This window comes from Geotrypetes seraphini, chromosome 5 (assembly GCF_902459505.1).
Source record: "Geotrypetes seraphini chromosome 5, aGeoSer1.1, whole genome shotgun sequence".
Classification (NCBI taxonomy): Eukaryota; Metazoa; Chordata; class Amphibia; order Gymnophiona; family Dermophiidae; genus Geotrypetes; species Geotrypetes seraphini.
This window is the reverse complement of record NC_047088.1, coordinates 91,239,625-91,257,578: the sequence shown is the minus strand read 5'-3', so window position 1 is coordinate 91,257,578 and position 17,954 is coordinate 91,239,625. Positions and strand designations below refer to the sequence as shown.

Below are 17,954 nucleotides of genomic sequence, written 5' to 3'. Positions count from 1 at the left end.
CTCCAAAAGTGTGTCCCGATTTTAGGCAGCTGTAGACGTCCTACAGCTGTCTAATCAGCCAATCGGGATGCACATTTAAAAAAAAAAAATGCTCCCCAGGCAGGCCGCCCGGGAGAGGCGTCCTATACTAAACGCCGATTCTGTAACCGGCGTCTTTAGAGAATCGGGTTAAATTAGATGCGGCCGCTATACTTATGGCAGCAAGGGATCTCCCTGCTGCAATATGTATAGCGGCCGCCTGTCCCATCACCGACAGGAAAATGCCTAACTCCTCCTGTCGGAACCCCAGAACCCCCTCCCCCCCAAACTCGTAATCGCCGACAGGAGGATGCCCAACTCCTCCTGCCGGAAAGCCCAACGACCCCCCGCCCCAACTAATCTCCCTCCCCCAACTAACCTTTCAATGTTGGTCAGCTGGACGGGTCTTGCTGCCGTCCAGCCGACGGGTCTGCCTCGTGGAAATGAGATGGCACACCCCTTCCCGGCCCATCCCCGCTAAATCTAAGGCCTGATTGGCCCAGGCTAGGCACCTTGGCCAATCAGGCCTTAGGATTAGTGGGGATGGGCGGACCCGCTATGCCTAAGGCCTGATTGGTCCAGGCTTCTACAGCCTGGGCCAATCAGGCCTTAGATTTAGCGGGGATGGGCCGGGAAGGGGCGTGCCGTCTCATTTCCACGAGGCAGACCCGTCGGCTGGACGGCAGCAAGACCCGTCCAGCTGACCAACATTGAAAGGTTAGTTGGGGGAGGGAGATTAGTTGGGGCGGGGGGTCGTTGGGCTTTCCGGCAGGAGGAGTTGGGCATCCTCCTGTCGGCGATTACGAGTTTGGGGGGGAGGGGATTCCGGGGTTCCGACAGGAGGAGTTGGGCATCCTCCTGTCGGCGATTATGAGTTTGGGGGGGAGGGGGCTCGGGGTTCCGACAGGAGGAGTTAGGCATTTTCCTGTCGGTGATGGGACAGGCGGCCGCAACAACCGCGGCCGCTATACATATTGCAGCAGGGAGATCCCTTGCTGCCATAAGTATAGCGGCCGCGTCTAATTTAACCCGATTCTCTAAAGACGCCAGTTACAGAATCGGCGTTTAGTATAGGACGCCTCTCCCGGGCGGCCTGCCTGGGGAGCATTTTTTTTAAAAAAAACGTGCATCCCTGCCTAAAATCGGGACGCACTTTTGGAGAATCAGGGCCTCGGTGTACAGAGGCTGTTCCTGGGCTTTTTTCCTGGACAGCGGAAGCAGGAAGTTGTGTGACCATGCATACGGTACTGTACCAGTACTCTGGATCGCCAAGACATGTTTACCAAATAGTGCCTTATTTTCGGGGGGAGGCCTTATATTTCCCAGGTGGGAAAAAAAAGGGGGGTGTCTTACTAAAGGAGGAGGTCCTATAATGGGGGAAACACGGTAGGTGTGTACTTTACCTGAGATCCCTATGACTTCCAGTATTTGTAATAGTATGGTGTGATCTACCAGGTCGGAGATCTACCAGATCTACCAGGTCAGAGAGATCGAGTTGTATGATCAGCATTCTTCTGCCTTTGCTTAGGTGCTGTCAGGCTGTGTCTAGGAGGGTTCCTAGTAGGTCTGTGCTGTGGTTGGTTCTGAACCCAGATTGTGAGGGGTGAAGTAGGTTGTGGTCTTCCAGGTTTGCAAGGTATTGTTCCACTAGGCCTTCTGTTAGTTTAACGTATAAGGGTATTGAGGCTATGGGTCTATAGTTGGAGGTAAGCTCTATTGCGCCTTTTGGGTCTTTCATAATTGGGGTGATTATGATCTTTCCAAGATCCTAAGGGAATTGACCCTCTGAGCGTGGTTTGAGTCCATTGTTCTGAATTTGGTGGAGGTGGATTTTATCAGGTATGTGGGGCAGTTGTTCAGGTTGCAAGCTACTTGACTATATTTTTTGTCGAGTCTGTGCAAGTTGGGCCACTGTATTGTTGGGAAGTTAGTCCAAGTCCTGTCAGCTGTGATGGCTTCTTCTACTACTAGGTGTGTTATTACTTCATCCAGGAGGCTTGGGGTGTTGTTGAAGGTTGTTGTTGCCTCTAACATGCCCCCTTAAGATTTGGATGCATTGGAGACAAAACAACCAGAAAGATGTCTAGAAAGTCTGTTTTGAGAATGTCCACTTGGAAGGCAATTCTGGTCCTCAAGAGCCACAGGCAGGTCAGGTTTTCAGGATATCCACAATGAATATGTATGAGATGGATTTGCATGCACTGCCTCCTTGAGATGCAAATCCATCTCATGCATATTTATTGTGGATATCCTGAAAACCTGACATTCCTGTGGCTCTCGAGGACTGGAATTGCTTACCCCTGGACTAGTAAGACATCCAAGTGCTGGTTTATGCTGTCTTTTGGATGTCTTATCTTTTTTGAAAATGAGCTTTATATACATAGATTCTAAAAAAATGCTAGTTTTATAATCCTAAAACAATCAAGGATTTAAATATTATAATGCAGGTAAATTATAGCTGGATTTAGGATCCATGACTGCAGGTTCTGAAAGAAGTCCTGATACATGGGTCTAGCCAAGGACTGTCCATGCAGTTGGGAAAGAATATAAAACAGGGAGAAAATACTCATGTACGGTATTTAACAAATGAAGGTTCATGGTCTAAGATCCCAGCCTGAGTGGTCTCAGATCCCAGCCCGAGTGGAAGCCCAAACAAGAAGGAAACTATTAAAAAAAAACTATTAGATTAAAAAAAAATATTAAGAGTTGGAAAGTGCACACAATGGCATTTTTTTTCTGTTTGCATGTCTGTTCTGTTTTCTTTAATTTGTTTTTATTTTTTCCTTTTAACTTGTTAGCAATAGTGCATTCTTGCACATTATTCCTACAATATATTAATCCATGAAGAATGGGAAACAAGATTCTGGATCTAGAAGCTGTAATGGAAGAAGATGGGTTGGATATAGTGACGATCACAGAGAACTATGACTGGGATGTAATTATACCGGGCTATAATCTGTTCAAGAAAGACAGGGTAGGAAGAAAAAGAGTATATTAAAGTCACACAATTTCAGGATCTGCAGGGCAAGGAAGAGGCACTGTGAATCAATTTGGAAAGAGGGAATGGTAAATATATTTACACTGGTGTGATATACAGGCCTCCTTCACAGATGGAAGAAGTAGATAGAGATTTAATAGAAGACAGTCAGAATATATCTAAAAAAGGGGAAGTCTTACTAATAGGTGATTTTAACATGCCGGATGTTGATTGGGTATCCCTATTGTGGGGTCTTCTAGAAGTAGGGAGATCCTGTATTCTCTACAAGGAGAACTGTTTTAGCAGTTGGTAATGGAACAAATGCAGGATGGGGTCATACTGGACTTAGTGCTTACAAATGGGGAAAGTGTTTCTGATGTTAGTGTGGGTGATCATCTGGCACTCAGTGATTAATGAATGGTATAGTTTAATATTAAGACGCGTACAGAGAGGGCTCATTCAAAAGTAGAGGTTCTAGACAAAATAAACTAACTTTGAATGCATGGGGGGGTTACGTCGGAATTGTCTGGAAGGGAACGTCTAGGAATAGTAATATAGTGAGCAAAACTGAAAGGAGTTATTGTAAGGTCAACAAAACTTTTTGTGAGGCAAATAAGTGAAAGTAATAAGAAAAGAGGACCGCTTTGGTTCTCAAAAGTAGTAGCTGGGAAGGTAAGGAATATGAGGTTAGCTTTATAAATTACAAAAGATTGCAGAAAGAGGAAGACAGGCAAAAATATGTGGAAAAGTTAAGAGGCTGGTCGAGTAGTCAGAAAAGCAAAGATGCAAATGGAAGAAAAACAGATGACATTATAAAACAGGAAGACAAGATATTTTTTTTAGATATATTGTGATATGAGGAAGTGCAAAAGTGGCATTGTGAGACTCAAAAGTGAAGAGGAGAAATATTTAGAAGCTGATAAAAAAAAGGCTGAATTGCTTAACAGAAGGCAAATGCAAATAGGGATAGAGGAGGGGTAGACCCTGATCAATTTTCAGAGGGTTGTGTTCATTAGGAACTAGCTAAATTAAGGTAGATAAAACGATGGGGACAAATTGTGTACATCTGAAGGTGCTGAAGGAGCTTAGGGAAGTTCTGGTGGCTCCACTGGCTGACCTTTTCAATGCTTCTCTGGGTGTGGTACTGGAAGACTGGAGAAGGGCGGATGTGGTCGCTCTACACAAAAGTAGAAAAAACAAGTAGGGAATTACAAGCCAGTAAGTCTGACTTCTGTGGTAAGAAAATTAATGGAAACACTTTTAAAACAGAGAATGGTGAAGTTTCTGGAATCAGGTAGATTACAGGACCAGAGGCAACATGGATTCACTAGAAGTAGGTCTTGTCAGACAAATCTGATCAATTTCTTTGACTGAGTGACCAAGGAAATGTGTAGAGGGAGTGCCCTAAATGTGGTATATTTAGATTTTAGCAAAGCCTTTAACAGTGTGCCACACAGATGTCTAATAAATAAATAAGGTGATGGGCTGGGTCAAGAACTGGTTGAGTGGAAGACAACAGAAGGTAGTGGTTAATGGAGATTGCTCTGAGAAAATGGATGTTACCAGTGGTATGCTTCAAGGTTCTATTCTTGGGCCTGTTCTTTTTAACATTTTTATAAGCGATATTGCTGTAGGGCTGTCGGGTAAGATTTGCCTCTTTGCGGATGATACCAAAATCTGCAATAGAGTAAATACCCAGGATGGTGCGAATAACATGAAGAAATACCTAGCGAAGCCTGAAGAATGGTCTAAAATTTAGCAGCTAAAATTTAATTCTAAGAAATGTAAGATCATGCATTAAACCCGAACGAACGGTACAGTTTAGGGGGTGAAGAGCTAATGTGCACGACAGAAGAGCAGGACGTGGTATGATTGTATGTGATGATCTTAAGGTGCATATCATCCAAGAACACTTCTCTTGAATATAATGCACACTCATATAATAAAGCTTTACATATTGTAGGATTAGCTCAGAGACACGGAGGGGTAATTACAGGGAATCCTCCCACCACCTCAACATTGCTTAGTCCTCCACACTTTTTAGCTTTATATATATATATATATATATATATATATATCTGTGTTAATTTATAATTGAAAAATTTTTGGAAACTCAAAATCACTTCAATAACTTCTTTAAAGCTCAAAGACACTCCGAATCACTGCTTAGAGCGTCTTTGAGCTTTAAAGAAGTTAATTCTATCAGATATTCACCTTTTCCTGCTGCTGCTTACAAGTGTGGTTCAAAATACAATTTTTTGGTTTCCTGATGCAGGAAATGAAATATGCTCACGTCGGAACCAAGGAACCATCACATAGCTAGTGATTCGTCACAGTTTATGCATTGAAGTGATTTTGAGTTTCAAAAAATTTTTCAATTATAAATTAACAGAAATACATATATATAAAAAAAGCTAAAAAGTGGGGAGGACTAAGCAATGATTGGGTGGTGAGGTGGTGGTGGGATTCGTCTGCTGTTATTACTCCTCCGTGTCTCTGAGCTAATCCTATCATATGTAAAGCTTTATTATATGAGTGTGCATTACATTCAAGGGAAGTGTTCTTGGCTGATATATATTGGATTTTCACTCCCTTATTGGTATGCCATTGTGGTATTTTTCACATTCCCTGTCATTATTTTAACATGATCTTAAGGTGGCCAAACAGGTTGAAAAGGAGACGGCAATAGCTAGGATACTAGGATGCATAGGAAGAGGTATGGCCAGTAAGAAAAAGGAAGTATTGATGTCCCTGTATAAGACTCTGATGAGACCTCATTTAGAATATTGTATACAATTCTGGAGACCGCACCTTCAAAAAGATATAAAAAGGATGGAGTTGGTCCAGAGGAAGGCTACTAAAATGGTGCATGGTCTTCATCATAAGGTGTATGGGGACAGACTTAAAGATCTCACTATGTACACTTTACAGGAAGGCGGGAGAAGGGAAATATGATAGAGACATTTAAATACCTATGTGGTGTAAATGCACATGAATCGAGTCTTTTTCATCTGAAAGGAAGCTCTGGAATGAGAGGGCATAGGATAACATTAAGAGGTGATAGGCTTAGGAGTAATCTAAGGAAATATCTTTTTACAGAAAGGGTGGTAGATGCATAGAACAGCCTTCCGGAAGACAGAGATTGTGTCTGAATTCAAGAAAGCATTGGATAGGCATGTGGAATCTCTTAGAGAGAAGAGAGAATGGTTATTGCAGATGAACAGCCTGGATGGGCCATTTGGCCTTTATCTGCCATCATGTTTCTGTGATATGAAATAAAATGGGAACTATCATTAGCACTTCCCATGTTGTTATGAACAAATGCACAGTATGTAGTGGTGCCTGGTGCAGCAGAGGGATAGAGAGAGAGAGAACGGTGTGTGCGCGCTATCAACATTCATTTCAAGTAAATTTGTGAAACGTGTAGAAAGAATATTCATATATGCTATAATCACAGTAACTTGTTTAATTCTTGATTAAATATAGTGAATATCTCAGAACCAACACCCGTGACTGGTGAATTCACCAAACTGGGGTTCATTGGGGGACCATCATTGAAATTCACTGTCCCCTCACCATCCTATTTAATATTATTAAAAATTTCAAAATGTGGTAACTTATCTGTGAATCGGATGGTTAGATCTTGATATTGTTTCCCAGCGGTGAAGAAATTAAGTTGTGTTAATAACGTGTTAAAAACCACTGTAGTAACTCCTCCAAAAATTATCCGTGTCCCCCCAATAATTTTTGGAGGAGTTACTACAGTGGTTTTTAACACGTTATTAACACAACTTAATTTCTTCACCGCTGGGGAACAATATCAAGATCTAACCATTCGATTCACAGATAAGTTACCACATTTTGAAATTTTTAATAATATTAAATAGGATGGTGAGGGGACAGTGAATTTCAATGATGGTCCCCCAATGAAATCAATTTAGAAAAATTTAAAAGTAACCTGAAAACTTTTCTGTTTAATGATGCCTTCATAAATTAATAATTATTTCACTGTAAAATAATTTCCAAGCCTCTGATTTACCCTGCCCTATTGTACCTTCCCTAAATGTTTTCCCCATCTTTATATTATATTGTAACTTCTAGCCCTTTCTTTTCCTATGTGTGTCTAGTATTGTTAAATTCGTCATTAGTTTAGTCAACTTTCTTTAATGTATTAATTTTTTTTATTCTGTAATTTTTTATGTACATCGCTTTGAATTAAGATAAAGCGATTAATCAAACCCAAATAAACTTGAAACTTGACTTGAAACTTGAACTTGAATTCACCAGTCACGGGTGTTGGTTCTGAGATATTCACTATATTTAATCAAGAATTAAACAAGTTACTGTGATTATAGCACATATTGGTTTAAATTAATATCACAGTATAACAATCATATCTCTCCATATAAAAGTGACGAAAGAATATTCATACCACCACAAACTATAAAAAGTTTTTAATTAAAATGTTTTCATCATTACAGACCCTTCTAGTTTTAATATGAATATTCCTGAAATGTTCTCTGTTACAATCCTGTCTTTAACTAGGAAAGGAGACATGTTGGAGCATGCTTACAAAAATATCCCTCGTTAACAATAGATTTTTCTATTTAATGCAAAAAAATAAGATCTTTGACAAAAATGTGAAAGAGGCAGTAGGCAAAAACAGCATATGGTAGGTACATTAATGAGGTTACATCCACATCCTAGAGGCACAGATTTTAAAATAAGACTCATATTTTTAAAAAAGCTTTTTTCTTAATACCTTTATTTCTACCATCAAGAATATTTGTCTGTTTCAGGTAAAGGACAAAGTATGAAGTTTTGATTATACATTAGCTCTTTCAGCACCTGTTCAAATGGACAGTAAAAAAGGAAAAGCAACAAATTAATTTCTATTTTTATATAGTATAATATAACATACACTGGGTATTTTGAATTTTTTTTTTTTTTTTTTTTTTTTTGCTAACAAGTCATAAAATATATTTGTGAAACTTGAACTTCCCATGCCCAACATTTTTCATAGTCAATTACAGTTTAAGTGGTATGGATTACTCATGTAAAGAGTCTTGAGTCACTAGTAAAGAGTTCTGAAAATATTTACTGTACCTGCTGAAGAAAGTTCCACTGTCACTTCATTTTCAACAGTGTACAAGTTCTATAGTTTAAATGTGGAAATTAAGAATACTTTTTACCGCATGGTCTCCATTTTATGTCACTCTTTATACATCCCTGGCACTTTTTAAAATAATTTACAGAATACAAGTTCAAACCACAAATTCAGAAAAATGTCAATTTAGTAGCATTAAACTACCATCACAGTAGTAATTTAAATGAGAAATTAATGTTTACAACAGTAGTATAGACATTTTGCATGCCTCTGATATCTGTTTGGACCAAGACACTCATTACAAAAATTAAAAAAGGAAACAATGAATATCATACAGCATTTAAATTCCATTCTTCATTTGCCCAATGCATCATGAGATCTCACTGGAAAGCTCCGACTTTAAATATTTATACATATGCATCCCACTGAATTTGTAGGCTCCCAGGTGTAAATAATGCTTCTAGTTATGTCTGTTTACTTTCCAGTTTTCACAGCTCAAAGCTAGAATGGATCAAGTCATTTTTAGTCCCTCAAAGCCACAGAACTTCCATTTCTTCTCCAAGATGGCTCCTACCCACTCATTTCTTGTTTAAAAGTATGCTGGAGACAAGACATAATTATCTCTACTTTACTTGTACAAATCTGGAAAAGAAGCAAAAAAAAAACAAAACAAAAATTCATTTTCATATCAATCCAAATAAGGTTTTATTACAGTCTCTTGCCACTCTATTAGATTGGATAATCCATAATAATGGAAACTGACCAATGAAAATATGCAACTAATGTTTAAGTGCCCACAGAGAGTCTGCAACTGTTTTTAAGGGCATTTAATTATTATCATTTTGAGAAGTACAGATCACTGGAAGTGCTATTCTTCTGTATGTGAAGCTACCAGTAGTATGGAATACCAAGTTTTAAAATCCTAATGTTGATGTTTAAATTTCTAAAAGGGGAAAGTCCTGTTTATTTAAGAGAGGTTTTTCAACCATATGAAGCAGGCCATCAGTTGTGTTTCTCAGAGAAAGGGCTATTAGTGATTTCCCCTTAAAGCTGCTCATTTCTTAGAAACTTGTAATTTCTTCATTGGGCCCTACTTTTTGGAATGCTCTACCCACTGAATTGCGCAATGAGTCACCTTTTTCTGATTTTTTTAGATGTAAAGGCCTTCCTTTTTGTATAGAGATTTGAATAAATGGTAGTTTTTAGGGGGGGAGGAGTAAAGTTGGCTTGTGGGTTAGATATTTGTGATCGTCTCTGGGAAAAGTTGACAAAAGTCTTGGATCCAAAAAGTTGAGAATGGCTAATTTCATGTCATGCTTTAAACTTTTTTTTTCACATTAAAGGATAGGGACTATTGAATTACAAATTGCTCTAACAGATTGCATTCATTAAAAACTCATTCGTTGTTTCCTGAGACTTCAGTAACTTTTTCCCACATTTATGTTGTGGTTGGATTTAGTATTTTTGTAATGTATTTTTCAAGCTTGCATGATTTGAATTATGTATAAATAATATTTCACATCTTATGCTGTACTTGGCTAAGGATAGATTGCTTAAGATTGCCTGAATAGTAACTGTTAACAAAATATATCTATATACAGTAAAACCTTGGATTGCAAGTAACTTAGTTTGCAAGTGTTTTGCAAGACAAGCAAAACATTTTGTTAAATTTTAACTTGATATACAAGCAATGTCTTGCAATACAAGTACATATAGTATACACACATCTCAACTGAGTCAATGGTTCTCTCTCTGACACTGCAAGAGTGTATAATGACTGTTCTAAATAAGCAAAATCTTGCAATACGCATACATACAGTGTACACGCATCACATCACAACTGAGCCGATGGTTCTTCTCTCACTGATGCTGCGGAGTGTAGGGACTGTTCTAAATGAGCGAGGTCTTGCAATACAAATACGTATAGTATTTTGTATTAAAGTTTTGGGGTTGTGGAACGAATCATCTGAGTTTCCATTATTTCTTATGGGGAAATTTGCTTTGATATATGAGTGTTTTGGATTACAAGCATGTTTTCGGAACAAATTATGCTCGTAAACCAAGGTTTTACTGTATATCTTTATCTATCTATACACACACATTCTATAGCGAACATGAAAGCCATTTGAGTTGCTTATTTGTGTAAAGGGCGTTCTCTGTAGACAGAAAGATGAGTCACACAAGTTAGTGATATCATCCGACATAGAACTTCTGAGCTTGTACAGATATTCCCATATAATTACAGCTGCACAAGCTTTATAGGTTAGCTTAACCAACTGTAAAAGGGGAGGAAAGGTGGTATTTTATTAACTACAGCGACCACCCATTACATTTAAGTAACTTAGTTTTAAGCGAAAATGAAAAGATCTGTGGAAATGGTGATGTTCAAGATACAGGCTTTATTTAAAAATGTACAATTGGATAATCCACATAAAATATATCTAGGACCAAAACCAGAGAGAGGTGTGGATCTAACACAGTCCATGTTTCGACAATGCTGTCTTCCTCAGGGGTCCTTAAAAGTCCTGATATTAAAGCACGTGGATAAAACACTGAAAACGATACTGAGTGTAACTCTGCACGGATAAAGATTCCTCAAAAGCAAAAAAGTAACTTAGTTTTATCCATTGACAAGCAGACTAAATCATCCAAGTAGGAATTGCTAACTTAATATACCGCAATTATAAAACTAAGGGTAAATAAAAATCTAAGTGGTTTATAATAAAAATTTAAAATAAGTAAATATAAAAATGAAATAGGGTGGGGAACATAAAATACAGTTAAACAATCAAACCAACTAGGAAATATGAGGAAAGGATGGAGTCAATAGGTTACAACAAACAAACATACAAACAAAAGGTTGGGGAAAGGGAAGGAATGAACAATATGGTAAGGGAAAAAAACAAAGTTAATTCTGCACACAGCTGAGATAAAGCTAAAGATGGATCTTTAGAGAAAGGTTACCAAGAAGATTAAGAACAGAAAGTCAAGGAGAAGTTGTATGCCTTTAGTTGTGTCTTGAAATTCGCAAATTATTTTTCTGAACGGAGATAAAAAGGCAGAGAATTCCAGAGAATGGGAGCCAAGACAGAAAATGAAGAATTCCTATGAAAATCGAGGAAGAGTTTGTGGAGTGAGGGAACGACTAATAACTGTTGTTGTGAAGATCGTAAAATTCATTGTGGCGAGTATGGAACCAGAAAACTATATAGAAAAGAAGGAAGACCACTCGATAGAAGGTAGCCCACAGAGTCACAGGTATAATAACCTTAGTTACCTTTTGGGCAGACTAGATGAGCTATGCTGGTCTCTGCTGTCATTTACTACATTAATATGTTAGTAGTTGATCATTATTTTTCTACTAGTTTCTTGGAAGATTGTGAATCTACTTATGCTTCTTATTAATATTAAATGAAACTAACTGAATATTTACATATACTGGTATTTAGGATATAGTCCTTGAAGTCAAGCTTTATGTTGAAAATATCCAGTTCATGCACTGCTTTGCCAGACTGCGGCACCTATGTGGAGAAGGGATAAATAGATCGGTTCATAGACAAAACCGCGGAAGACAAAGGCGCGCACCGACAACTGAGCGCAAGACAGAGGCGCACACCGAAGAAAATGACAGTTTTTAGGGGCTCTGACGGGGGGTTTTGTTGGGGAGCCCCCCCACATTACTTAATACAGATCGCGGCGGCATTGTGAGTGGTTTGGGGGTTGTAAACCCCCTCATTATACTGTAAACTTAACTTTTTCCCTGTTTTTAGGGAAAAAGTGAAGTTTTCAGTAAAATGTGGGGGATTACAACCCCACAACGCCCCCCACAATGCCCCCACAACGCGGCACGATCTGTATAAAGTAAAGTGGGCGGGTTCCCCCCCACACACCCCCGTCGGAGCCCCTAAAAACAGTTATTTTCTTCGACGCACACCTCCGCGCTGCGTTCAATTGTCAGTGCGCGACTTTGTCTTCCGCGGTTTTGACCTGACACCGAATAAATCTGGGCAGGGATACTGCCCAGGAACTGAAATTGTTATGACCCGTTTCATATAATCAGAAGGTGGAAAGCTGTCATTTTATTTAAAGAACCCCACCCCCTTTGCTCCAACACCCACACATTATATACAGCACAAACCTTGTTGTCTAAACGTAAATATGAACAAATGTACTCTATACTGGTCCAAAAGGGTGAACATGAAGGAAGGTCAAAATTATACCTTAAAAAATCCCCCCCAGTAGAAATGAGTTTATTTTTACAAGACAATTGAAGTTATAGGTTATGTTTTAAACAATACATGATAACCATATTCTCTTAGCTGGTACTGAAGTCTGATGGAATTTGTCCAACACAGTATGAATTAGGACTGAACTATATTTTAGCACATTTCCACTGCAAATGATTAAAGAATAGAATAACCTTACTGACTTAACATTTACCCACAAATTGCCATACTGTATGCCTCTAAGCTTTTGAGATCATACAGACTCGATTGGCACCCATGGTCGTCATAGGCCTCTATAATACTTTTTTTTATAATTTTTGTATATATAAATATAGATACTTTAAATATATATCAAGATATACTCATCTTCATCTACGCGGGTGGGGGTAGGCACTCCGACATAGACTATGTTTCGCCCCGAACGGGCTGTATCAAGGAAAATCCTCTTACATCCAACGGCTCATGCTTCCCGCGTTAGAATTTTAATCCAGGAAAAACGCGGGAAGCATGAGCCGTTGGATGTAAGGGGGATTTTCCTTGATACCTGTCTGAATCACCAGAAGGGGCCCCCTTGCCACCTCATTGAAGTCCTATCTTCCCATCAAAGTCCTAGCCCTCCGGTCTTGCACATGCACGACCTGGTTGGCTCTCTATACTTATTACCTGGTTAGCTTCTATACTTGTGTTACATCCCAGCACCTCTCTCAGTATCCCACGATCCCTTTGTCCCTCAGGAACAACCTGAATAGCCTGAACAACTATTAAATGTTAAACGTTGGAAGACTCCTTTTAGTTATCTATTGCTTTAAAGTAAAGGAGGTCTGAAACATTTGAGCCTGGTAGTGTTGACTTGTATTAACATTTACCCAACAGATACCTCTTAAAAAAATTTTGTTGAGTTTCCACAGTATCTTCTGTTAAGGTTGATGTTGGAACAAAAACCAAGACGCTCCAAGCAGAACTAATACAGTCTTCATTTCAGATCATTTTTCCACACATAGAAGTAAATCAAAACAAAAGCCTTCGTCAGGATAATTTTGGATCCAAGTTATATAATGAAAATATCGTGCAATTAGGACACCAAACAGAAATGTAAGGGATACATAATAGCAATCCCATAAGCCTACATTTCTTCCTTTGTAAAGTATGCTAAAGATTGTGTGACAGAGTGTATGAAACCCTGCCACTTCCCCTGCTTGACACTGCTGCTCAGACTCAGAATAAACCTCAGAAAAACCCGGCACTCCCCCTCCTGGCTAAATTGTCTCACAACCACAGCAGCAGTGAGAAAGAGGTTTCCTCAGGAAGGGAGAGGGGAGAAAAGTAGGAAACCAGGAAGTGACTCAGGGAAACTTAAAAGGCTGAGCCAGACCCAGGAGGAGAGGTGTGCTAGAGGGAACTTTGGAGCTAGAGAAGCTGCTTGGAAGGGCTTGGCACTGACAGAGTTTGTAGGAGGTAAGACACTACTGCATTTAAAACCTGCCTTTGTTCAGTGCCTGCTAAGACCTGGGAACAAATGCTGCCTGTTTCCTGCACCTAAAATAAAGACTAGGGCGTGTCAAACCCTACACAGAATGGGACTTGGGATTGGGAAAAGACTGGAGAAAAGCCTACTTGTTTTCTTGGAAGAACACAAACTTATAGGAGGAGCCTGTGAAGAAACACTATTGTTAAATTAAAGAGGTTTTTTCTTGAATGCCCAAAGTGTGGTCTGTCTGTCCATCTGTGCAACCCTTCTCCACAACATGCTGCCCATCTCTATCACAGAGTGAAATAATCAACTATAGAGATGTAGCATTCAAATAATATTCTAGTTTCAACATCAAGTCAGCATATGGCTCATTACAATTAAATATCAGCACCTTAGTCTACTGTCATCAAAAAATAGGAATTGTTTTCCAATTAGAAATATACAAGGCTAAATTTTCAAAAGTATGCTGTACTGTTTTATTATCAAGTATTTTTTATTGATTACAAGTATAACTTGTACAGCAAGCAAATTTAACCAAAGCATATTACAGTCATTAAACAATAAATCCATACTTAACAAGAGTTAAGCAAAATTACAAGAAGAATTATGGTGACATTAGCTCAAGTCCTCTTTAGATCCAAGAAATTATACTGGCGAGCTAAGAAAAAGATAATCAATACAACAAAGTAATGCTGTTTCTATACATCGGGAACAGAGTTACCATTTCTTTTTAGAGCTCAAGATTGAGATTTCCACCTTGTCCAGGCGAGAGAGACATAGCCACAAAATCAGTCAAATGTTGAGGCTCAAAGAATACATATTTAGTTGAGTGATAGCGAACAATGCACTTAAGTAAAATGTAGCCCCTAGTGAGATGACCCGTGGTTTTAAAAGAAGAAAGTCATGCCTACGTTTTTGCATTTCCCTTGAAACATCAGGGAACATTTGAATTTTACAACCAAGGAATTCCTTCTGTTTATTCTTAAGAAATAGTCTCAATAACCAAGACTTATCAATAGAAAGAGCTAATGTAACAACTAATGTTGCAGGTGTTGCCATCTCTGTGTCCGACTTCTCCAGAATCGTGCTGTACTGTTTTAATCCTTAAATTATTTATGTCTCAAGTTAGAAGTGAAAGAATTACCAAGCACCTTGGCTTAGCAATTTTTTGAGGGAGAGAAGTTAGCTAAACCTTTTGAGGTACAGGTTACTTTCCACAAGAAGTGATACTTATTACCATTCCCTATGAAGAACTTTCTGTTGCTATTAATGACTGCAACATCACTCTGCTGTGCTGTCAGCATTGATTGATCATCTCAGATTTACAGAAGATGGGGCAGAAATATGGGAAACAGTGATACAAGTAACCAAGCCTGTGGAACAGCTTGTGGAGGAAAAGGGCTAATCTAACTGGTTTATGGCAATGCACCAATTCTCTTGAGGGTGCTGAGCACATCTCTGATTTAGGTGATGCATAGGTGTCAGAATGGGGGGGAGACTCAGGGGCCATAGCCTCCCCAAAAATTGCACTGTCGCAGCCCCCTTCCCTCTATCCCGTCAGGCTCTTCATTCACGGAATTGGGTTTTCTCTGCTGCAGAGTGGCAACGAACAGCCCCAGCATTAAGTGGCAATGAGCACTGCCCCAGCCCTCTTCCTTCCCAACCCATCAGGCTCTTCACACGCGAGATCGGGCTTCTTCTGCCGCTAAGCGGCAACAAGCAGGAGCGCACTTTGGTGCTGAGCGGCTTCTTAACCTGGCTCCTGCGAATTCTCATGATTCATGAGAATTTGCGGGGGCCAGTCAAGAAGTCGCTCAGCGCCAAGGAGGAGTGCCAAAGCGCGCTCCTGCTCATTGCCGCTCAGAGGCAGAAGAAATCCGATTCCACGGGTGAAGATCTTGACAGGGGTTGGGAAGGAAGGGGGCTGGGGTAGTGCTTGTTGCCACTCAGTGCTGGGACTGCTCATTGCCGCTCTGCAGCAGAAGAAATCTGATTCTGCAGATGAAGAGTCTGACAGGGGAGGGAGGAAAGGGGGCTGGGTGCAGAGCCTGACAGAGGGGAGGAAAGGGGGCTGGGTGCAGAGCCTGACCAGGGAGGGAGGAAAGGGGGCTGGGTGCAGAGCCTGACAGGGGAGAGGGAGGGGGGCTAGGTGTAGTGCCTGACAGAGGGGGGGAGGGATTTGGAAGTTTGGAAGGCATGGAGGACAGATGCTCACGGGCTTGGGAAGACAGATACTTCACATACTGGGAGAAGGTTGGGAAGAACAAATGCAGGGGCTGGGGGTGGGGGAGGAAAGGAGCAAAAGAGAGATGCACAGATGGAGTAATGGGAAGAGAGAGAAAGAAATGCTGCTGGTGTGGAAGAGAAAAAGAATGGGGAATTGTTGGACATGATAGTGGTGAAGAGGAGGGAGGGAGAAATGTTACACTGGGAAGGAGGAGAGATGACCCAAAGAAGGGAGAGATGTCAGAACACTGGAATGGGAAGGAGAGAGAAAGATGCCAGACCACAGAATGGAAGGGAAGGAGAGAGAGAGAGAGAGATGCCAGACCACAGAATGAAAAGGAAGGAGACAGAGAGAGATGCCAGACTGCAGAATGGAAGGGAAGGAGAGAAAGAGAGAGATGCCAGACCGCAGAATGGAAGGGAAGAAGAGAGAGATGCCAGACCACAGAATGGAAGGGAAAGAGAGAGAGAGAGATGCCAGACCGCAGAATGGAAGGGATGAAGAGAGAGAATGCCAGACCACAGAAAGGAGAGGAGAGAGATGTTAGACCTTGGGAAGAAAGAGGGAAGGAGAGAGATGCCAGACCATATGAGGGGGAGGGGGAAAGGGGAAGACAGAGATGTCTGACCATGGGAAAGGGATGAGATGGTGCATAGGGATGGAGGGGAAGGGGAGACAAAGGGAGGAGATGGTGCATAGCAATGGATGTGGCAGGGAAGAGATAAGAAGAAATGCTTCTTATGGATAGATGGGAGTAGGGGAGAAGAAAGAGAGAGGAAATGATACACAAGGATATATGGGAAGGGAAGGCATGGAAAAGTAGATTTTGAGAAAAAAAAAAGAAAAATGGAAGAAAATTGAATGTTAAAAGTTAATGCTAAAGATGGATGTAGGGCAGAAGTGAAGGAGAGAAAAACAGCAAATGGATAAGGTGACCCTGGATACACAGTTAAGAGCACAGACAGAAGGAAGTGCAGCCAGAGACTGGGGAAGATAGTTTGAAAATAAAATCATTTCCCCTACCTTTGTTTTCCGGTGATTTTGGTTTTCAATTTAGTGATTGAATTGTGCCAATTTTGGGAATTTACATCTGCTGTCTATATTTTGTACTGTTAAGGAAGAAATGCATTTGTTTCTATTTCTCTGGGGTTGTAGTGCATGCAGAATCTTGAATCTTACGGTTTCATTTATATATATTAGTACTTTTAGTTTGTGGTCCTGTATTTGCATAGGGGTTATCTGTGTTCTGATAGGAATGAATGTTGAGAAGCATATTTACAGTGTGCTTTGTAAAGTTTAATTTTGTGGTTAACCATTATGTATTGTTAATAAGATTATATTGTATGTATATAAAAAAAATGAATGGAAAAATGGTACTACAATTAGTACTATTATGGGGGTGGGGTCTGGGGGGAGATTGGACAGGGTCTGGGGCGGAGCTTATGTGCCCCCCCAAACAAAAAAGCATTCCACTACCTATGGGTGATGTACTACTGAGCTTGGGAACTGACCAGAAAGCAGTAAAAATTCAAACTGCAGTTAGATTTGCCAGCCTTTCCCCTTCTATGCAAATTCCAATGGTGGCCTTTTTGACTTTATAAAATAGTAGCATAAAGTCAGTAGAAAGAGTAGCCAGACTGAGGCATGAATAATAGTAGGTAAATTACATGTGTATTTTATTTTGAATTGGATCAGCTACCTTTGTACATTAGAAAGCAATGTAATAACTGAATATTTGTTATACTAAATGTTTTGTTTTATTTTTTGATACCCTGTACTTGAACTGTTTCTTATATTTTTTCAAAAAACTCAATAAAAAATATTGAACTTAAAAAAAAAAAAAGAAAGCAATGTAATTTTGATCCTTTTAAGAAGTTACTACAGAGACATCTATTCTGTAACATGAAATATGGGCATTAAGGCATTTG

The 17,954-nt window shown here is 39.9% G+C and overlaps 1 protein-coding gene across 2 annotated transcripts in view; it reads right to left on the bottom strand.

Annotated features, from left to right (window-relative positions):
- Positions 1-7,890: 7,890 nt before the first annotated feature.
- Positions 7,891-17,954, bottom strand: part of LOC117361545 (ecto-NOX disulfide-thiol exchanger 2-like) — a 323,082-nt gene continuing 313,018 nt past the window's right edge. For both annotated transcript variants that reach the window (XM_033947012.1, XM_033947013.1), the window contains one exon: positions 7,891-8,744. In XM_033947012.1, the coding sequence (XP_033802903.1) occupies positions 8,731-8,744 (14 nt within the window). In that variant the 3' untranslated portion in view covers positions 7,891-8,730. The remainder of the gene's footprint in view (positions 8,745-17,954) is intronic.